Source organism: Pyxicephalus adspersus, chromosome 5 (genome assembly GCF_032062135.1).
Source record: "Pyxicephalus adspersus chromosome 5, UCB_Pads_2.0, whole genome shotgun sequence".
Classification (NCBI taxonomy): Eukaryota; Metazoa; Chordata; class Amphibia; order Anura; family Pyxicephalidae; genus Pyxicephalus; species Pyxicephalus adspersus.
Window position 1 is genome coordinate 17475208 of NC_092862.1, and position 24416 is coordinate 17499623.

Below are 24416 nucleotides of genomic sequence, written 5' to 3' on the forward strand. Positions count from 1 at the left end.
TAAAAACACATATGTCTGACAAAAATAAATTATTTTCTTCTTTATCACCATTTTTATTAAAGAGGTTAAAATCCATGAAAAGGAATAATAAAAATTCTGACAGTTATATAGCGAATAATTGGCAAATCCACTTCTTGTGAATTAAAGGTGCAGAAAACTTTGATTTCTGTCTCTTGACATCACAGGAACATGGGGCAGCTGCAGGTCGCAGGATAATTTCTGGGCAATCTATTGCACTTTTCATAATGAGTGTTTCGTTAGATAAAACAATCTTCTTGCCCTATGATAAAGTAAAAATAAGTATCTACTACCTACTTAATTGGAATGGCATTTTCTGCGTAGGGTAAAGGTCAGTTTACATCACTGATATTAAGGTAAAAATGTATGCATACAATACCATTTTAAATAATGCAATGTAAATGATTGAAAATGTAAAATTTGACTTCCAACTTAATTGTGTTTTCCGCCATTTGCAGATATAATATCTATATATATATATATATATATATATATATATACACATATATACACTACTACTAACATTTTTTTACTATGATCTGTAAACAGTGTAGCCACCACATTTCCTCTCTACATTGTTCCTTTAAATAATTTAAAAATAACATTGTTCCCCATTTTAATAAGCACATAATTTTTGTCAATCATTTGCAAAGTTTTTTTGACTACATCGCCTGTGCTCTCATGGTAGTTCTTGACGCTGAAGAGCGAGATATCACAGGATCTTGTAAAATTGTTAATTCAGTTATTTTCTGCAAAGGTGACATTATTTAGCAACAACCAAACAATCACTAATCATGCCAGATCTCAAAAGCATGCACAAGGTCTAACACAGACAACATTGTTGGGCAAATCACAAAATATGTAAGAATTTAGAAGGGTGGTATGGTTTTTACATAGTGGGGTGAGTGGAGCAATGGGATATTGGATAACACACACACACATTTTTTTTTTGCAAATATATGTTTTCTTTAGGTTTAATTAATTTAAGAGTCCTGTAGTTAAAACGAAAAGTCTAGGAAAACCTAAAAAATTTAGCTGAGGCACTTTAAAAGAAGGCATTTGGGAAGTTTTTAGTGACTTCTAACCATTGACACCCACGTTGAAGGGACAAACACATTTTTTAAAGTCCCACCACTGCTTTTTATTGCTATACTATCACTATGATGTCACTGAAGTGCACCAAGTGGACCAAAATATTTCCTTTTTATGTTGTGAATGCAAACAGGGCACAGAATAGTTCAGGTATATAAATTAACCTGAAGCTCTAACCTTACCCCCTTTTCAAAAACTGTATAAAAAGTGGTGACTGGAGCAGGACTTTTATTCCAAATTTATCTTAAGGCGTTTGCCTTGCTACTTTCATTGTCCCACGGAGGCTACGCCAAAAAATGTGACTTATTTTTCTTTTATGTAAAGAACAAAGATAATCCTCAAATTGTGAACAAACTAAAAAGACTGCCAGTTACAGATAAAAAACAGCAGATATAGAACACTTTGATAATGACATGTACAGCTCTCCTTCCAAACAAGATATGACCCAACCATACAATATTGCTGCTCCCAACATTACTGTACTTTGTTATAGTGAAATTTGTTGGGGGGGAAGTTCAATAAGGAGTTGGGCGACAGATTATTTTTGTATTTCATGCAAGACTGTACTTCCATTTTAAATAAAATGCCTTTATTCAGTGCATCATAAGCACCAATATGTGTTCAAAAAGTCAGATGGGTTTATCGTTGGTTTTGTGTAATTTGAACAGGAAGACAACTTTTATGTCTCAGTTTTAATTAGCGGCCTCAGTTCTAATACATAAAACGTTCTCAAGAGAAAAAACACATTTAAATACACAATATTACCAATTAGCAGACTGACTCAGCAAACTTTTCCAAACTGATTTAATAGTCTGCATTCCATTGCTTAGAAAGTTTTTTAGTTTTACATCAGCTGTGTAAGTGTGTATATCCGTTAAGTTACATACAGGCCGAAGATGAATGTTCATTATGAATTCCTGTCCCTCCAAATCATTTAGTGACCAACCAGATTGCAAAGAAATTAAATGGTTTTACTGTTGAATAAGGGGAACATGGCGGGTTGCTTCCTGCTCTTTTTCCCGCCTCCGCTCTCTATAGAATGAACAGCATTGCCCATAGAGCTCTTATTTATTTATACTGTCAGCGAGAATGATCAATAACTATTATAATTCACATCTGTATAATGCTTTAGTTGCAGGTGTTACCAGGGATATTTCAGATTTAATGTCTCCATATGTTCTAATATAAATTTGGGACACAAGTGTGAACTACTCATTGCCATTTTAGTCTGCATGGAGGCAGACGGAGCAGAACGGATAGAGTATCTCGTGAGCTTTGGAGAAGAGAACAGCTGTTCTTGTGTTAATACTAAGCATAAGAGGAAAATGGCAAAGTGAGAGGGCCGTAATGTCAGGATTTGCAGTAAATGCTGTAGTTAAGACATGTTGTAGTAGTCTAAAACTAATTTCTGATGCCCCAACCAAACTGACTGATGTTTCTTTTCAACCAAACTGAAATCGGGACCTATTTTGTGCTCATGATTGTTTGTGTGGTGGTTGCGGTTGGGTTATGGCACAGGTTCAGGATGTAGCATGTTACTTCTGGCTACATGTTTGCTTTTCCTGCTGTGGAGGAAAAACTGCACCCTACTGCAAAAGCAACACAATCATTTGCATATGTGTTGACCTGTGGTGTGTTTTGCCACTCCTGGGCACATAGCAGCAGTTTGTGAGCCCTGGAACGGCAAACCACACAGGTCAGGCCTCATGTCTGAAAAAGGTTAAATTCTATGCAACCTTGAGAAGACCTCCTCTATGGATGCCATGTATGGCTGTTCTCTGTTTGGTGATCCTCCTTAGTAGAAGTTTTATTCTAAGTACAATAACATTGTCAAGGACTGCAATAGGCACAGGGAAGCCAACTTATCTGCATTACAAGGGGGTGCTGAGAAGTTTCTGGCTTTGCCCCCTTCCAGGTGAAATAGAAAAGTGAGTGTGGGGGCATATGACAGCCTAATATCATAGTATGTATCTGTGCAAATATCAGGTCTTTGCGATTCCTAAAACTGTTTTTTCTTTTAGTGAGAAGCTGTGATGGCAGAGGCACAAGCAAGTTTCACGTCGTTGGAGTTAAGGGCCGTCATGAAGTTTTTGTTTCTCCAGGGAAAGTCAGCAAAGGACATTCACACTGAGATGTCAAAAACACTGGGGGTGAAGTGTCCTTCCTTTCTATGATAACTTTGAAATATGCCAAATAGGTATGATATTAGGCTGTCATATGCCCCCACACTCATTTTTCTACCTGGAAGGGGGCAAAGCCAGGAACTTCTCAGCACCCCCTTGTATATGTACAGGTATAGCCAGCCCCATCAGACATCAACTAGCAACACATCCATCTTGTATTGTAAAGTAACAGTGACAGATGAAAAAGCGTGCACTGTACACACAGCTCTGTTCTGTGTTTTGGAACAAGATTGGGGGGACGAGCAAGCAGCACCATGCTGTGCTCTCCTCCAAAGTCATTCCAGCTCTGTCACTCATGAATTTACCAGAATTAAGAACAAAGTTATGAGACTGCTGTACACACGCCTTAGATGAGTACAATCATTGTCTATGGAGACAACCATCTGACATGTACACGGAGCTTAGGTTTACTAAAGAAGTATGAGGGTTATAGCTGGGACTCCTTGACATTGATGGTTCCCAGTTCTCCTGCTTTGTGTATATTCCAGCTATGCTTACTAGGATACCAAGTAGGAAAATACATTACAGGTACAAAAAAACAAAAAACAATTATACTTTGTAGAATTCTAACCTTCCCTCACACTACTCCCAAAACTAAAAATAAAATATTGTGCCAGAGATTTTACTTAAAGTGTTTCCAGTGATTAAATATTAAAACTCTATGTTTAGTAAAAGTAATAAATAAGTAATACTGTACTCTACGGTCAGATTTTGAAAAAAGCCCAAAATATAACCCAGTTTTCTGCTCATTAACAAAATCATAAACCTATCTTTATATGAGGCTCATGTTACCCACTGGAGTCTTCTGGATGTGGAAGCGGGAGAGCACCAGGAGCTTTCATTGTATTTTATTTATGTATTTAATATTATTAATATTACTTTTAATATTAGAGTAACGTAAATGTTTAGCTAAAATATGAGTTCTTTTTTACCTGCTGAAATACTCTGTTCAGTCTTGACTCTTGTGATCTGGGTGCCCCTCTCAGTCAGTACCATCAAGTCAGCGACCTTAATTTTCTCTATTACAGTTCGGGCGTAGAATTGGTTTCAATTGGACAACCCAGTAGACTCAGCATATTACAGTAACATGCCAATTTTCCTTCTCTTTCTCTCTTGTTAGGATGAAGATAAAATACATTTATTGCCAAGATAAAACTTGTTAGAGTTGAACTCTAAGTAGAACAAAATATAAAGAGGAACAAAATGAGGATTTGCTAGATATGGACCTTTTATCTGGTGTTTCAGTGCCTGGTTTGAAAAAGGTATGCTGGAGTTCCGGTTCCTGCAGCTTCATCTCTGTATATCTGCAGTGTAAGATCTTAGGCACTGCCACCCTGGACTGCTAGTCCTAGGAGTCATGGTCTGTGATGTGTGATGCCACCATTGTTCTGATAACTGTTCACCACCCTGGAGGCTTGTGGGTGAGGAAACAGAGCCCTACCACCACAAAGATGGCTGCTCCTCTACAAAAACATAGGACAGAACAAGAAACAGTAAATCAGTAATAAGGAAGGGATACAATGGGCAATACTGCTGACTAGAGAAGAGCAAAACTGTTTGGGTTTGGTTTGGCAAGATTAATGTAAAACATTGCCTAATCCTGCTAAACCTGCACAAACCAGAGACAAATCATACAGTCTGGCTATTTTAGCAGCTAATAGGCAAACTAAAGCACTGTAAAAGAACTACAAGCCCCCCATGGGGGCTGAATCCCAGAGTCTTATCCAGGCAAGCTGTAGTCAGGAAGAGATGACATTGAGAAGGTAATCCCCTCCATTTCTAAACCAGATCTGGTGACATACCTTTGAACACATATAGGGGAGGGGGTACCTTGCAAGAAGGGACAGAGAAATCACCACCTTGTGCAAAGAACCCATGTTCCCCAGTGCTAAAACTACCACCTTCTCATATCCAGTTCCTGAAAAGTCAATGAGTACGTGGGTAAAAGTCTCATACCTATTTCCCAAAGGAGTAAATGCAGAAAAAACACAGCACATGTACATAGTAAAGAAAAACTCCTTTAATAAAATAAAAAACAAAGCACATAATCTTTAAAGATAAAGTTTACTATGTCCACAGAATTACAGCCATATCAGCCACATCATCCCCTTCAACACATGCCAATGTATATTTGAACTTCCTCTCTAACAGCGGAACAAAAATCTCATACTAGTTTTTAAAATACATATCTAGATAAAATTTCATATATATTCTTATATATATAATAGTTCAGCTGTAACTTGCTTTAGCCTTGCAATATTTATTATAATTATTACACAGAACCACAGAATCGTTTCCTTCACTTTTTTATATAAAGAGCATGTGATTGAGTACCAGCAGCATCGTATTTATAACTACTGTGTGATCTCACCCTAAAATATGAAGTGTTTTGTAGGTGTGATTAATTCTGGTATGTGTAAGGTCGGGATCTGGTTTTCATTGCAAACGATGCACAGAGAAAAAATACACACATAAAAAGAAAAATAAAGGAAATTAGGAAGTCTTGGAAGTCTGATAATTATATATATATATATATATATATATATATATATATATGTATTTAGCATGAAAAAATCAGTATCAAAGTAAATAATATTAACAATTTCATTTACAAATTATTTTATTCTGCAAACCTGCAAGGTGTATGGATGTGAACACCCAACACAGTCACCTGTGATTTTAAATAAGCCCATCTCCATTGGGAATTTTTGATAAGGAGGTCAACTAACTCCTAAAATTTCAATTGCCTCTCTTTTGTCTGCTAAAGTCTAAGTGGGGTCATCTCTTATTCTCTGTTTAAGGAAATGCAGAATGGAGCACTTGACAAAGTGTGACAAAGTGCTCCCTGAGGAATTACCGGGAGGTGTTAAGTAAACTGGACACCTAGCTTTGTGGCTTGGATAACCAGTCTACTCAACAGGATTTGAATGAGAGAAAATTGATAATGAAAGCTGCTTCCATAAAGAAGTACTCCATTTAGCGCGGGCTTTATTTTTTGAGGGTTGGGGGCAGATATATGCCCAGACCATAATCTTCACTGTTTTCTAGAGAGGTCTTCTTGTTTAAACCTCAAACATGGAAAACACGTTCATATGAGCATTTGGACATCCGTGTGCGAGTATAGAGTTGTATGAGTACCTGAGTTTTTGCATCGTTCAGCAGGGTTGGACTGGGCCACAGGAAAAACCTCTGGTGGGCCCAGTCATATACCCACACATCTTTTTTTTTTTTTTGAGCCCTAGTTCCTGCTGCTTTACAAAAATGTGCCAATAATGCATTGTTTTGCCCTCCTTGAAAATTCTTCAGTTGGGCCCAAGCTCCCCAATCTGGTTCTTTCTGTGTGTATGTATCTAATTTTGTGAAAGTTAATGGTATTCAAAATCATATTAAAAAATTGGTTTATAGAATATTTTTTTTTATACCTTTTAAACTTTGCTAAACATGTGTTTAAACATTTGCTAAACATGCTAAACATGTGTTTAATATTGAAAAACAAACTTTGTCCCTAAAACCTTTCTATAGTATATGCTTAAAGTACTTAAAAACGCCTTAGGTTTAGAAAAAAAGCCCCATTGTTACTGTATAATGCTACCTTATATTTTCCTGCGTATGAGTGCTGCTTTAGCTTTTAGAGGCTGTATTTTATATTTTTTATTTATATGTAGATTTCCTGGCAGAGCACAGAGGCTTTTTTATTTACCCCTCAGGATTCGATAACCCAGCCGCATAGAGGTAATAGGCAAAAACACACCAAGTGGTTATGAATATAAAAGAAAACTTTAGCAGTTAATAAGAAATGTAATTTTAGTTTTACTGGTGGGAAAGAAGAATCAATTCCCGGTATAAACTAGGTGTGAATGTCTAAAGCCAAGAAGCTGACGTAAGCAGAGTTTGTTGAGAAAGCTATAATGTGCAGAGCTTGGAATATGGCGTCCCTTCATTTAATGAGAAATTGAAGCTTTACCAGGAAGTAGAAGTGCTTTAACAAAGCTCTGAAGTTGTGAACAGATAAAAAAGGTAGAGATAATAGCAATATACAGACAGAATTAACCATAAGTTGCATGTGGTCTAAAAATAACTAAACAGTTCTCCAGAATTGTTTCCATTGGGTTCATCCAACGATAACATTGTTCTTCTTTTCCATTGTTCCCCAAGCCCTATTCCTTGGACACCAATGTTTCCATTAACTGTGCCGTTGAGCACACAAGCCTGAAACAGCTTTTTGCAGTTTGACTGCTATAAAATTAGACTGCATGGAGACTTTAGACTATTAGTTGTGGATGTAGTTTGGGCCACAGGAGCTATCACATATACTTAAATATAAACCGATCTGAAAATAAACTAAAGTATGTATTTTCACAAGAGAATGGAGGAAACTATTTTGACTCAAGTATAAATGTGGGGCACATTATTTATGTATTATTGTTGGACACTAGTACATGGCACAGTGCTTTCATGTAAAGAGTGTAACAAACTCATATCACTAATGGCAAAAGTTTGTTACACACTTTACGTGAGGAAACAGCGCTATCTACTGGTATGACTGAAGTATAAACTGAGATTTTTTTCTAATGACATTTTAAGGGCAAGAAATATCTGTTTATTTTTAAAGAGGAAGTAAACTGAAAAACGCAGAAAACAAAAAAAATCCACTTACCTTCAATCCCGCAGCACAGTCGATCAGTCGGGAAGTGTCTTCCATTGGGTCCTGCGTCCTCCCAACACCTGTGCCCGAGCTGGCACACCGGGCGCTGCCATCTTTGCCTCCTCTTCCAGATCCTTCTTACTACATCACCTGACCCAGGCGCGAGATAGGGTGACGTAGATTGGAAAAAACTTGCCAATCTCACTGCTCTTACATAAGATCTGCAATTTTTTCCCCTTTTCACAAAAAGGCTCCTTCTGCGCAATCCCAAGATGCACCCAAAAGCCTCCTGGGATGCGTGGCGTAGGTATCCAGGGAGGCTTTGCACTCCCAATCATTCTCGATTGGCTAAAATTAGGGGGCTATGTTACTCCCTTTTTTATTAAAAAAAGGGTGTTGCACTTAAAAAACAAACAGAATTTTTTTCTTTACATAAAAGGGTTGTCTACCTTTTCATGTAAAGTGAAATTTCTGAATTTAGTTACGCTTTAAGTAAATAAAGTAAATAAAATTGTTTGCATGGCTCCACAGACTATGGTTGTCAATACTTTCAAAATGGCCACTTTCAATTTTCGTAAATTTAACACCAATAAAATTTCAATGCTCTTCCCTATTGTTGTTTTAATTGTGCAGATATGCAGCAGCTGTTTTGAAATTCCTATATTTTGTAACTGCATTTTACATTTTCAAGAATGTTTGGATAATAAAATGTATCACTCACTGCCTGAACTGTTTCCCCTCTATTAGTCAAGGCTACATAGGGCTGCGGGATGATTTTATTTTTCTCATAGTGAGCAGCAAACATACATAAAAGCTTTATTTTCTGCCTTCATCAACAAGCTCCTTAAATCCTTCCTATGTTTAGCCCTTGGTGTGCTATCTTCTGCATATCTAAGTATGTTGATTTTTTTTCTCATTTGTTTTAATTTCACGATTTTGACTTGTGCTGGCTGTAATTTTGCATAATATATTCTCTCTGTAAACTGAATAATAGGAAACCGTATATAGCCTGGTGGAGATCTTTACTCATGACCCAGGGAGCTAGCATTGTTGCTGCCGTCCCCAAAACTATGACATTGAATCCAACTTGTGGAAAATGACCTAACTGGTGGCTTTACTTTTACAACCCTCTGAGGACCCCAACTGCCCCCTCCAACAAACTTATTCTCCCCCCTTACAACAAGGGGCAGGAGCTTTTCACTCCAAGTCTCTGACTCCCCCCCACTTCCTGTCTGACCCCGTTTAACCAATCCCTTCCCAGGCCCACTTTTCCCTCTAAGCCTATATCTGACCTTGTATTTTTAACTTGTACTCTTCTTTCTAACCCAACTATCCTTTGCCCCATCTAGTCTCTGGTCATGCCTACCCTCCTCTTTACCTCCTCCCCTTGGTCTCTCCAGGCCTTTCTAATGTAAAAACATTCAGTTTTATAGCTTCAACAGATACATTGCACACTGATCTAACTACAACTAAATTAACTCTGGGTACTTTGGGGTGCCGTAGTATCATGCTGTTATTCTGTTATGTAATTTAATTTTTTTTGTATGCTACTGAAAGTTTAACATGTGGCCCATTGCTGGTCCCATTTGGAATAGACTATTTGCAAATCTGTGGTTTCAGGATTATTTGTTATGTTCAGTTTAGGAGACTGGTTGTTTGGGAGTTGGTGAATCACCTTTCACAGTAAACACTAAAAACAGACAGGGTTTCTAACCGTTTCCTACTCTATCCACAAAAAGGTTTGGGGATTTAGGCCATCATTTTTATTAGCTGGTGAGGCAGGCTTTTATTTTTTGCAAGCCTTTTAGGGAAGGTTACCTTTAAAGTGTTTTTATTTACATAACCTCGTTTTGGCTAGAGCAGTGGTGGTCAACACAGTAAATGCTGAAGGCTTTAAGGGCAGCCGTCAACATGTCCAAAGGGACACACTTAAGGTGGTGCAGGGGTTGATGGACCTGCTTAGTGTTTTAGGAACGGGTTTTAATCGGATTTTTTCTCTACAACTAGTAAGAATGGTAATTATAGATAAATCACTTTTCATCTTAAATACTAAAATATCCAGATTTACCTCCACAAAAATCTATGCCAGTGCAGCAGAAATCAATACAATTCTTTAGTTCAGTTACGTTACAAATATGACATCATAGGGTTGTGCATCAAGGCCAATTAATGATCCCGGTCTTGATGCTGCCACAGCTATAGCTGCCATTCTTTATTATTTTGCTCTTGTGCAGGATTTTCTGAGGAAGGAGGGTGAGAGTGGAAGGTAAGTTCCACCCTTGATTTTTGCATATTCACTTCCAGTAAGCGTTATGGCCCCCATCTCTGAGAGAGAGATAACAATGGCATAATTTGGTTCAATTAGAAACACCTAAAAGAATGTAGGATGAAAAGTGATAAGAAACTTGTATGAAGCTGTTGATAATGTTAGGTCGAGTTCAGTTGTACCTGCTAGGTCCTCTATAAGAAATGTGAGAAAGATTTTTTTTTAGCATCTATTATTAAGGGCAACACCCCCAGGCAGGGACACAGGATTGCCTAGAGTGCAGAATCTTCACCAGAGCACACCATAAGGAGAGATGAGCCAGTAATCCTAGTGGCCATTGTTCTACTTTGCTTCTGGGAGATTACATGGTCATGGTCCCCAGGCTGTTCCCACCAGTGGCAAGTAGGGGTAGACAGTTTCAGTGTAGTGGCAGCCAGAGTGTGAGTACCCGGTAGGTTAGAGTGTCTGTAGAAGGTGTAGAAACAGACAGACCGAAGTCAAGGCAGGCTTTGGCAGAGTGATTGACAGGTTGAGATAAGGATCAGTTAGGGGCGAGGTCAAAGCAGCCAGCTAGCAAGAATCAAGGTCATGGGAGGTGGCTGGCAAGAATCAAGGTTGGGGCTGCCCGGGATCAGGGCAGGTGGCTAGTCAGAATAAGGGTCAGTGAAGGCCGAGGTCAGCGCAGGCAGATAGCGAGAATCAAGGTGAGGACAAGCTGAGGTCAGGGCAGGTGGCTGGGGAGAATTAATGTAAGGGTAGGCCAAGTTTAGGGCAGGCGGAAGACAAGAATCAGAGTCAAGATCAAGTTAAGGTCAGTATCCAGGAAAGCAATCAGGCAGAAAATCTCTGGACAGGTCGCAGGTAAACAGACTGAGGGTCCAGCAACTAGAGCCACTGGAGAAACCTAAAAAGGTTTCGCAGCACATGGGCATAAATATTCAGACCAGTGGTGCTAAAAATATGTTCCAATATGGCAATACTTATCTTCCAAATGTTACTAATCATCCAGTCAATGCACAAATTGCACTTACTCGCTATTGTTAGGAATCATCCTTCCTAATAATAATATCAATTGGAGATGTGCTACTATTCAAGAAAATGGATCCAATTAAACAACTGAACTTTTTTAATAGGAAAAAATAAATGGCTTTTTTTAATAGGAAAAAAATTCATGACTTTAAGGGAGACAATATCATTCTTGTTGGTTCCTGTTCAAAAACCAAACTCCAGTATCCCCATAAAATAATGAATTTGCATCCAAAAATGTAACAATCTTCGAATTTAAAAGAATTCCAAAATCTAACGTTGACACCAACATGTGTGACATCAGTCTGTTGTTTACTTGTCCAGCTTAGGCTCCAGCATATGTGTGTCACCCAAGTCTGCAGTTGCGCATAAGGTCCTGTATGATGATACCTGTGCGCACATCTTTACATCCTCGCGAGTGACAACTGAAGTTTGAAGGAAAAAACGCATGAGTGGATTAGTAACAACTACAAAAGCAAATTATTGCCTCTAGAACAGGGTTATAAAGATTAGCTTTGAGTATATTTCTAAAAAAGGAAAGCAATTTGTTACATTTAAATATAACTAGTATTTATTTTTTATGAATATAGTTGTATACTGTCTGTTATATTTTTGTGATGGTCTAGCTCTTAAAAAACAACAATTCAAATATCATTTAAAATTCAGCAACAGTAAACACAGCCTTCTGTATAATTTCTTAATAAAAAAGTAAATACATAATAAAGTTCAAACGCTCAGAACACATTTCTCATAGCTGCAAACATGAATAATTAAAACACATTCATTTCTTTCTGACTACTGCTCCTGAGATTGCAAAACATTATTATACGAGGAAAATAATTATTATTAAATACATTTGTTCATCCTTTAACCTTGCCTGTTATTGCGACACTGATGCCACAGGCACCTAGTTATTAAAATTCTTGTCAGCCTCCCATAGGAGAAGGTCCGTGGCAGAACACGGTCAAAAGGAAATACATATGTATCAATATTCAACAGAGCATGAAATAAAAATGCAAAGTACTTGAAATAAGGGCTTTACAGGTTATTCATTTTTTTAGTTCACACAGTAAGAAAACAGATTTTTTTTTTTTATACCCAGAAATTTGTTTTTTAAATTTTTACTTGAAATATAATCAAAGCTGTGTTACCCATTAGGATTTATATATATTATTATGTCTGCAGAGCTAATGTTTTCCAAGCCACTGCAAAGTATATGCTGATGCCATAATGGGAGAACCATGCCGGGAGCTGGGTACATAAGTGTGTAGCCTGCACAACAGGGATTGTAGGGGTCAGAGCTATAGAGGCGTCAGGGAAAGTGTTGTGATGTGCAAGACAATTATAACCTTGACTGGTGCTCCAAATGGAAGATTCTTACTGAGAGGGACTGCGTAATGTCCCTACGTGTGGCAGAGAGAGCATGGTGAGAATTCCCAACCTTCAATCCTTGGTTGTATTCTATTCCTAGATTTAAAAATTATATATTGATTCGTTTGTATTTCCTGATTTGTTACTGCAGTTGGAAGAGGTCTTAAGGTCCCTGAAGGACTAGATTTATTAAGATAGGGCAACCATATTGGTTATGGAATCTCTTCATTATGATCAAGTGTGGGTCAGAAACTGTGGTCGTTTCTAAGATTCGTGAAGATCTTTGCCAAGGGTCCACTGGGTTTCTTTAAATAAACTTCCCAAATGAGAAGAATCACTTTTAATTATTATAGTGGGGTTGTTGATGTTCCATTGTAATAGTGAAACTGAATCCACATATACATCTAACAAGAAGAATTTCTGGAAGGATTCAAAGGCTTTGCAGCACTCTGCAGCCCCACATCAATAATCTCTCTAGATCATGAACAAATGGGTGGCAGACTTGGAGGTGGCTAGTTGGAAGAGAGGGGAACTACTGCTTAAACATAACTTTTAGAGTACTATGAAATGCTCATGTTTAGGATTATGTTTGAGGTTATGTTGGCAAGGGTGCTTTGTATTCAGGGTAGATTTAGGTGCAGGTTATGTGTTAACGTTCAGGACATATAAAGACTTGGTGTTAGGATGACAAGTACTACTGATATAGGATAAATGGGAGGTCATCAATGCTCAGAGCAAATCGCACCTTTATTCTTGGTGTGGCTGAAAATGCTCCATCCAAATATTCTATGTAAACAGTTTTTTTTTTTTTAAGTTGAAGCAATACAATCATAGGTTAACTTATCACCCAACACTTTCACCTATATTAGAAATCGGATTGTAGTTGTGCTTTTACCTACAATTGAACCAATGTCTGATGAACTCAGCCAATGAAACTGAAGAGAATCCAGCCAAATAGGGATGATGGGATTGTGTTAAGCCTTATTAATAACAGATAGACTTTAGCTGATATCTAGGAATTGATAGAGATTTGTGATATAAGATAAGAAGCATTAAGAACTTTGAAAAGAAGTTATATTTTATAACTGGATAATTTTAAGCTCCCTTAGGACAGAGACTGATATGAATTGTTAAGTGTCTCTGTAGATCACATACATGAATGATTAGGTATCAAATAACCATTTTGCTATATTGTTTCAGGTTTGAAGTCTTTAGGACTGACGGTCGCCCAATGCTATGAAGAAGTAGGTCTGTTACTTCTCTTCCTATCAGTGGGTATCTCCATATTCTCAGCCCTGGAGTATGCTGTTGAATACAACGTCCCAGACACAACCTTTACCAGCGTACCAAGTGCCTGGTGGTGGGCGACAACCTCAATGACAACTGTCGGTTATGGTGATATCAGGCCCGACACCACGTTTGGTAAAATAGTTGCCTTTTTGTGCATCCTGTCGGGGATTTTAGTCCTTGCTTTACCAATCGCCATTATAAATGACCGCTTCGCTGCTTGTTACTTTACACTAAAGATGAAGGAAGCTGCACTCAGGCAGAGGGAAGCACTAAAGAAACTAATGAAGAACATAAGTACAGAGTCAGATATTAACGTAAACTTGCGGGACATTTATGCCAAAAGTGTCATGGAGATGCTACGACTAAAAACCAGAGAGCGAGCAAGTACGAGAAGCAGCGGTGGAGATGATTTTTGGTGATTTCTGATATTTTTTGTTTTCATATTGTGTTTTCATTTCGTCTCAAACGAAAAATTCGTTTTTCGTTATCTGTATCTGTATATTTTTCCCTTTTTTATTTGCAGGTAGTAAGAGTTGTTCAGACATGGTTATAAAACTGCTAAGTTTTCATCTTTTTCTTTGATGATTGCACTGCGGACTAAAATCATCCTCCTTTAAATAAACATTCTTGGAAAAACATGGAGGCTACCATGGCTGACTCCTATCTGAATACACCAGTTGTCTCCCTGCCATTTTTACTCTATGGCTTCAATACATTAATGGTCAAGAAACAGGGTGAAGATAAGGACTTCCTATATTGTTCTGACTCTACAAATCTGCATATTTGTTCTGGGACTCTAACTCAGAATATGCTAAAGCCTACTTGAACTCTCATAATAAATAGCTATGCCAATGGTATTTGTGTAGAATGGTAAGTTAGTAGAGTCCTGCTGTTAATTTAGATGGTAAAGCAGCCCTAGCTACAAAAAAAGCTTTCCTAGTTATCAAGGAGGGCCACTGTGCTGTATGTGAAAGCAGTGGTTCTCTGTGCCACTGTTCTACACATCCAATGTGAGTTAGAACTTGAGTTCTCTAATCATCAGGAAGCATATCTTGCTGCTTAGGTGGCTCTAATTCTTTCTTGCTGTGGCAAAGAAAGAATTGGCATTTTAAGAAAGGACATCAGCACTGGTAGCCCCATGCTGCTCTTATGGTAGAGTCCCATCCAACCATTTTTGGTTTTGGATATAGGATGGATGTCTTTTATGTTTCCAGTCTGTGTCTTCAATGGGGAGATCAAATCATCCATACGGTAAATGAACATAGAAATAGCTGATGAAGAAGCACCTAAAAGAACTAATGTTGTTATTCCATACAATAACACCATATATGAATATCAGCAAGAATCAAACTACAAATATTTTGGTTGAATTTGTGCTTTGAGATTATTGTGTAGTTTCCACTGTTACCGACTTGTTTTTGGTGCTGGTGGATGTGGCATTCCAAGAAACAATTGCATTTTATTTTAGGCATTGGTTCAAAACCAGCAAAAACTAGCCATATATTTTAAAAGGAATGTATAGTATATTTGTATATACGTTTTTTGATTATTATGTATTTCTTTAGTATGTGCAGGACCAAACAGATTTTTTAAAATAAAAAATGAATTTTTTGCATCCACTGACATCTGACAAGAACCATCAAAAAGGCATAATTTGTAGCCTTTTCTCCTTCCTCAATACAAAGGTTGTAAATCAGAAAAGGATAATCAGCAAATAGTTTGAAAAGGATAATATGTATTGTCAAAAGTACTGACAGTTATTCATATGTATCAATACAGTTAAAAATAGATATTAGTAAGTAAGTATGTCCTCAAGTATGTCCTTGTAGGGATATGGTGAGTCCTATAGATTCAGGCTTCTCCCAACATGATTCACATACAATGCTTCTTTAGGGAAAAAGGACAGTGCTAGCCATAAAATGTAAATTAATAACTGACAAACAGAATTAATTTAAAGTACAGATTGGCTGTTTTACAGGGACACATTTGTAGCTCATATTTACCTCCCATATAGGATCTAATGGAATTGAAAGTGACAGCTCAAAATATTGGAGGAGCTTTAATGTCAGTAACCACAGAAGTGGGATCTCAGAATAGGGATACCCCACCCTGAGCCTGCGATGTCTCTGGGAGACGTGGTTCGCGGCTCTGACCGGTGCACCCCCCTAAGCATTCTCCTTCTCCTGACCCCACTGAGGGGTGTACCGGCCAGAGCCACTGTCCACCCTTCAGACGGCCGGGGGGCCCCTGTTATAAAGGACTGTTGATTGCAGTAAACATAGCTCAGCTTTATTCACTAAACTAAGTGCACATCTACTTCTTTAATAAATAACCCCTTGATCAGGCTGAATCTGGGATTATATTCCTATTCTGAGATACCTCTTCTGCAGTTACAAAATTCACCCATTTTGTCATAAACCATGTTACATTATCAGTTTGTGAGCATTAAAGACAGAATGCATTACTGGAAGCATCTTCAGCCCCAAACCCCTATAACAAATTGCCCTATCTACCTGTCCATTCATTCCATGGTCAAGTAAAATAAAAAAATAGGAACACATTGTAAGATGAACCGCTTTTGTGGTGCCTATGTTACCCTGTTTCCTTTAACATTGGCCCATATGTGTCCTATGGTAATCCTCTTAATTTGTAAAGCAGTGGTCTCCAACCTTTTGAGGCGCGCGGACCACTAAATGCACGGATTTAGCACCGCATACACGAGGGGAGCTGTGTGTCACTCAAAGGGGAAGAAGCTTCCCCCCAGAGTGACGTCATGATACCAGAACCGGCCTACTTTCCCAACGCAGGCTCAGACCTGCGCCACCAGAGACACAACCTGGCCACCACCCTGAGCCAGTGATGTCTCTGGTCCACGTGGTCAGTGGCTCTGGCCGGTGTGCCCCTATAAGCCAGTTCATTCTCCTGACCCCTCTGGGTGTGGGGGGGTGCATGGCCAGAGCCGCGGCCCACCTGTCAGATGGCCAGGGGGGACCCCTTTTATAAAGGACTGTTAATTGAAGTAAACAAAGCTCTACTTTATTCACTAAACTAAGTGCACGTCTACTTCTTTCATAAAAAAATAACCCCTTGATCGGGCTAAATCTGGCATTACATTCATATTCTGAGATACCTCTTCTGCGGTTACAAAATTCACCCATTTTGTCATAAACCATGTTACAATTTTGTGAGCATTTAAGACAGATTGCATGGGTGAATCTTGTATGCAGCAAACACCATTATTATTAACACATAGCTAGGAAACAATTTTTAAAAAAATGTATTTGCCTTGTTCATATTTCTGAAACAAGTTATTTATTTTCCACTTTTTTAATCAGAACTAAATCTAAATATATTAATAAACTGTAAATTTCCCATGGGGATGTTCCCCTCCAGCATCATCATCCATTGGCCTCTTGAAGTGCCTATGAAAATAATGACTTTTTTAAACTTGCTAATTGCATATTGATAGTTTTTCCCTCTTACATAAAATTGATTAGGTTTGGAGAAAGTTCATCCACACTCTGGGCATTGCATTGTGAGATCAGGGCTGGAGACAAAGAGCCATGATATATATTGCATATTGTTTGCCTCCTGATACCCCTAATACAATTATACCTAATACTGACATGCCTTTTACATGGCAAAACTCAAGCCATTCAGGATCATTCAGGCCCTGAGCTTTGTATTTTGGGATGCAGATGGAGGACATATTTATGGTTTGAGAAAAGTTGGTTTTTACCTAGGTTGTTCCAGAGGACCTAATACCAAAGTGTTTCTAGGCTTGTATGACCACAGGTTCGCTTGTAAGTTTCAGGACATCATTCTGTTTCCTTTAGCATTTGCAGTTTGCACTGATTCCATTCCATTTATGAACGCCTTGTATTTTAGCTATTTCTTTAAATAATTCCTTAGAATATCTAAAGAATATCTTTCTGTGAGATGTTTTCTTCTAATATGTGTTATTAACATAATGTATTCAAATTTTAAATAAATTATATTTTAGTCTCAAACATATTGGCATACTTTTTATGTATCACCTCCAATTATAAATGTTTTTCTTATCTAATGGCATCTTTTCACAAATAGATTCTGTACGATGGGAGTTTAGCATCCAAAACAGACTTTTTAACGTGGGGGAACGTATGAAATGTCTTTTAGGTCTTCACAGAACCTCTGCTTTAATTACTATATGCATATCTTACTGTACATTAGAGTGATAAGCATTGGGAAGCATGCCTTACATTGCTGCCCATTGATAGCACATTGATAGCCAAAAAGAATATTGGTCTCACTTAAACTCATAGGCACAAACTGCACAGATTTTAAGGAACCTCTAGCAACCTCTGGAGGAACTCTGGTTTAGAAACACTGATCTAGAATGTTGTTCTTGTATAGTCAACTTTGTGCTCACGTATAGCCTACAACAATAAAACAGTTTTATCAGTTTTTGTGAGATTTAATATAAATAATAAATCAATAGTACATTCTAATTTATATGCAAGTGCTGTTACACAAAACGTTTTGTTGACATGACTTGTCTGACCACTAAATCAGAAAAGGAATTTCTAATCCTGTTTCAAGAGACTTAAGAAATCACTTTGTCTATTGAGGACATGATGGCAGAGTTTCTTTAGAGAACACACAGGAAAAATACAAAAAAAAAGATACAAGAGAAAATTAGTAAGCTGTGATTAAAGATATTCAACAGATGCCAAGTGCCCCGATGCCTCATCTTCAACAATGTGGCATTTGATGACCTCTAGGCATGTCATGCACTAAATTTATTCCGGGTGAGAGCTGATGGATGTTAGGTCACTCTCTTTTTATTATATGTGAAAAGCAGGTGTAATCAACTTCCAAGCAATGATGGGAAGAAATTAAACTTTTGGCCTTACATGGAAAGTACGGAGGTATAAGAAATTGACAAAAAACACCATGTTCAAAAAAGCATTGCTATAAAAATATAACTAACATAAAATTTGATAATATATGTAATTTTGTTGCATGTTCATAGCTAAATATTTTTTGTTCTTATCAGTGAACCACTTTGTTTTACATTCATATAGAAATCAGCCAAATAGTTAATGTGAAGTATTAACAGTTTTACTGCCACTACACAATGTAAGGCAAAATAAGTTTTCTTTAATAGGCTTTTTTGATATTGACCTTTCCTTATATCTTCCTACCACTCACTAGAAGTGCGAGGAAAAAGAAATGCGTAAGCTCAGTGTCAGAGTTTTGTAGCCAAGGTAATTTTGTCCATATGACAATGCTTAGGCCCTTCAGACTTAGAATACTCCACCATGGAAGGAAGAACAAATGGACATAAGCCCCACCATATATCCCATATTTTTAGGGCTCTGGCTAGGGAAAAGTAAACAAGGCAATGGTATCTAAAATTAAACATCATATGGAGAATGGTTTCTTCAACCTGAGCAAATCATGCAAAGTTTACATTTCTCAACATCTTAGAAAATTGCTAGATAAGCTAATTTGTAGATCAGTGATACTAATAAATTACCTTTTCTTTTTATTCTGCTGTTAATATGTGGAATTTAAAACACAGCTTCACATCTAATCTGCATTCTCTACCAGAACTTTCTTTATGCGACATATCTGTGATCATCTGCCAAGTCACCACATCAGAACGGATGGGACTCCTTGGAATTCCAACTTATCGTAACTCAAAAAATTGAATAAGGATTCATTTCAATTATCTAATTTTTTAAAAGCCATTTCCTGCTTTTTATTTCATCTGCACTTGATTGTGAACACATTTTCAATTAAATTGTTTTGTACCATATAATTAGTCAAATCATTTTCCATTTTTCTTTAAGATGTGCTACATCTTTACAAAATAGGAGGCTGACTCTCATGTTCTTAGGAACTGTGAAATGTATGGATTTGTAAAAGCATTTGTAGATTGTCCTTTACCACAAGTGGAGCAGCACTTTAAAACCCACACATAGGACTCTATTTATAAAACAAGGAATCAAATATTCCCTTAAACATTCCCTTAATGGGAATCTTGAAGGTTCATGTGTTTCAATGGCAGTAATGATCCCTACCAGGTAATGTTTAAGAGGATGTTAGATTTCCTCTTTTGTAAAAAGAGCCCTTAGAGAGTTGAATTTATGTTGTATAAAAGCAGGCCCATGAGTACAGTCATTATCTGTAAAAAATGAATCCTCCTTTATGGGGCAAACATTTGACCCTTGACTCAAAAAGTAGATTTTTTATCTTATAGATAAAAATCTTATAGGTCCAGAAATGGAAATTGATAGGCTGCTACAAAATTGCCAGTGTAACATGACCCTAAGGCAGTGGTCCCCAACCTTTTGCACGTCACAGACCACTAAATGCACGGACTCTGGACTGTGATACTCACTTGCTAGTGAGGAAGCTGTACCTGAGGACATGCAGTGCAAGTATCTCCCCTTTTCCTCTCCTTTTCTTTCACTCTTTTTTTTTCTGCTGCTGCCTAAATATTCCTAAAATAGTAGTTAGACCACCAATAAACAGGTGGGCAATCCCGACATGAGATTTTACAACCCTGCCTCTACCATGATGGCCATCTCCACACAGACTAAATCAAGTGTACAACAAGATATGGTAAATCAGGGATTGGGAAAACATTAACTGTAGCTATTCCTGCAGCAGTCAGCACTCTACTGGCCCCAGCAGCCTCCAATATATAGGTATAGGTATATGTTGTATATTTATATTTTACTCTGCAGGATGATGCTGAAGTCTCACTCACAAACTGGGGCATCAGACAGCAGAGAAAATTGCCAAGCAAAAGATTGTTGCTGCTGTACAGCTTTAGAATTTAGGATCTTTTGAGTTAAATTTTTAGGACATTAAATTTTCTTTTTAGGAATTGGCTTACCTCAGACCAATACTGTTCTCATTTAGAGAATTAACTGAAATTTAATGCAAATAAATTATGATAAGGAAACTAAAGAAAGCCTATTATTGATTGTTATCTGTAGGATGGTGCAAACCACAACCTCAAAAATATTTCACTTCTATACAAACATTATATTGGTGAGGAAAAGTAATTATATTTTTTTCCCTTACCCAGTGCTTCATAGAAGTGCTTGTTTCTCTCTACTAAATGTTTTTTTTTTACCTTTTTTCTGTTTTTTAACATTTTTATAATACTGTAATATTTTTGTTTACATTTTTATTCACCATAATTTACCCTCAATGTAAAAACCAAGGTTATTAATATCTATTTTATATATGCCTCTGGGAAATGTGAAGTGTGAAAGGCACAAAAGCTACTGATCCACATCAAGGCAAGTTTTATTACCATACCATGATATGCTACATATAGACCTGTCTTTACAGAAAAAGCAAAAAAGGTTGGCCAACCAATTCCATCACATAAAAAGAGTACCATGTCACTGTTTTTTAATTTTATGGATAAATATATGTAGATACAATAGGTCTGCAATTATATGTGTCTTTGTCAAAGTCAGACTTAACGGGGAAAACATTCACACTTAACGGAGAAAACATTCAAGTCCCTCACCTTAACTGCAAACAAGTAACTATCAATATAAAATAGCAGCCTCAGTTCTGCTCCCCGTGTTCTTTATTTTTATTGTCTTAGCAAAGCAATGTTCATCCATAGGTGGGTAAACTGCTGCATTCTATAAGCCTCCAGATATTGGTCTTGCATGACTCTTCCTTGAATGTTGAGAAGAATATGTGTAATGCAACACTTACTTCAGTGGCCTTATCCAAATCATGACACTGACACAAACTCAAACTGGATAAGGCTAAACCACAGCTTTGGTGGTAAAGTACTCACCAGTCTCAGGTATTGCTAAAAAAATTTCAACACTTACCTTAATGTCTGTCCCTACTTTGAGTACTTTATCTACACCCCCCTTCATAGCTTTGTATTGAACTTGCTGCTGAGTTAAAAGCTTCCTTTTTACTCATTCCCTTTGATACCCACAGCTACACTTGAATGGCTGCTCCACCAGAAGGGGACTACTAGCACTGTCCTCCCTAAATGCATCCTATTTCTCTATCTTATGTCTGCCACAAGCTTTAAGGAAATTTACTACCAATTGACTAGACTTTTCATTTGACAACGTCACAATGTGTAATTTTCTAGACATGTTGTACAAAAATATATCTTGGCTAAATTTCCTATACCCCCCGGGGAAGCATTTCTGCGAAATGCGTGAGAATCTTTCCCCACACTGATTGAACCCAGCATATCTCACATCTGTAGTTTATTGTATCTTATGCACCTCACATGAACTAAATAGTTGTCTACTTGTTAGCTTGTTTAGAATAAAGTCCTTGCTGTTTTCTGCATGCTACATAACTGATTTTTTTTTTTGCATTCATTCTTCACCACTCCACTATCCATGTAAGGGCAAACACCTTAAACAACAGTACAAATATTATCAAAATAAAAGCCAATTGTTATATAGTACTAGTGTTTTACTTCTTTGAGTTGAAATGAAAAATTAGGGCTAATAGGCATTTTAGGCAAATTAGAGCAATTAGGCAGGCAAGTTCTTTCAGAAGGCAATAAAATAAATAAACCTGTCTGTTCACAATTCATTTTAAGTGCACTCATCCTCCATCTATCACAGGCACTGGGCATCCTTACCCGGTTCTCTTCTGGGTTCCATATCTTCAACTGTCTTAACTGACCAGGCCAAGCTAGAAAAAAATAACTCCCACACCTGGGGGTTCATTCATTTCTAGCATGCCGGTAATGCCTGGATCATGCATGACTTTGCTTACCATAGCTTGCATGGGTATTCCATCTCAGAAAACAAATACAATTAGTCTGTATCTGTACTAAAGATTAGCAGTTCTATTTCGGGTCCAAAGGTAAAATGGAATGATTTACATGGTTCAACCACTCTACAGTACACTACAAAACAAACTGGGTGTCACTAATTTATCTATAGCAGCATTTACTGCTGAGCTTCTCCTTCTGCTTTCATCTTTCTGTAAACAGCTTAAACATCCCCACTTCAGCTCTTAAAAACACGTTAGATGCTCAAAATTCATAACCTAATTATCTGGGTGTCCAATTTCTGCCAAAGTGATAGATGTGGGACATTCAATTCTGCCTATATATAAATAGGTGACAGGTAATCTTTTGACTTTCTTTGTTTTTCAAGTTTTGTGGGTCATAGCAGATACATTTTGGCAGAGAAAGTGACAAAATATACATTTCAGGCTGAGATGGTTTAGCCCATTCCCTGATGTGTTTCTATAATATAAAATACTTTCAATTTCAGCAGAATGTTTTAGCTGAAAGCTGACTGAATTTAAAATTGCTGACTGGCTCAGGTGGTGTAATCTAAAGCTTTCACCTTATTTATGAAACACCGCTGTGCCAAAATAGTTATTTTCTTTTACTAACCATCTTTTCGTCTTACAGACAGATGGAAGGAATAATAAGTTGTCTTGACATTTGGACTCCAAATATTACTTTGGCACGGAAATGATGTTTTCACTCATTGGACATTACAGTCTCACCTACACTGGTTTTAGAAAATTTTCAGATACAAATGTACCTTTGTACAGTTCTCTTTGGCCACCTGAGTTCTTCTGACCATTATATCATATACTTACCTTCAGCTTTTGATTCAGCAGACTTCACTGTGTATCCCTGTTCATAGCTACGCAGACTTATTTTTGGAAGCTTTTTCTATGGGAGAGATGTATTCCAATTTATGGTCACCATGAGTACTGTATGCCTAATGAATGGCACACGTGGAATACACAGCAGTTGTTTCCAAAATAAAGTTTGTTTGATTCCAAATGTGCTGCTAAAATGAGCTGAAGGTAAGTTTTGACAAAGTTGACAGCAATTGGAGGGCAAGAACAGTTTTAGACAAATAGGGTCTTCGCCAAACATCAACTGGTGACCCCAAATGCACAGTATTCCAGCTCTGTGCACCCCTGCCTGTATGTCAAATGAGATCATGGAGAAGGTGGGGGCCCTTTGGTAAATACCCAATTTGCCCAACCCTAAAGCCAGCCCTTCCTTGGATGGGGTCTACATTTTTATTGTCTACATAATATAAAAATGTAATGTTTTCCTGTAATTTTAACTGTTCTGAATGTTTGGCTAATAAATGTGTTCAATGTTTGGAGAAATGTGGTATTTGATATAGGTGACATCACTTTGCTTGAACTCCAGCATTGCTCAAAAGAAAATAATTTGCAGAGGGGAAATCAGAGTATCATATATATATATATATATATATATATATATATGTGTATTATATATATATATAATACAACTTAAATCAATGATTTCTGGTATGCTGATGTGTTTTGTCCATCCGCTTCTTCAGCGGTACATTGAGACCTACTTATTCACCTATTAATCAAAATTATCTTTGATTATCCTCAGGACATGCATGTGATTCCAAGATTCTACTACTGTCAGCAGTGCCCAAAAGTTTCAAGTTGCAGAATTCATACAACAACCCTCACATTTATGGTGTCAGTTTACCCCTCAAGAAGCCGTTGG

General features: G+C 37.4%; 1 protein-coding gene across 1 annotated transcript in view; it reads left to right on the plus strand.

The window, feature by feature from the left end:
- KCNV1 (potassium voltage-gated channel modifier subfamily V member 1) overlaps positions 1-15640 on the plus strand; it is a 20340-nt gene extending 4700 nt beyond the window's left edge. The window contains exon 2 of the mRNA XM_072413273.1: positions 13802-15640. Within this exon, the coding sequence (XP_072269374.1) occupies positions 13802-14310 (509 nt within the window). The 3' untranslated portion in view covers positions 14311-15640. The remainder of the gene's footprint in view (positions 1-13801) is intronic.
- The last annotated feature ends 8776 nt before the right edge of the window (positions 15641-24416 follow it).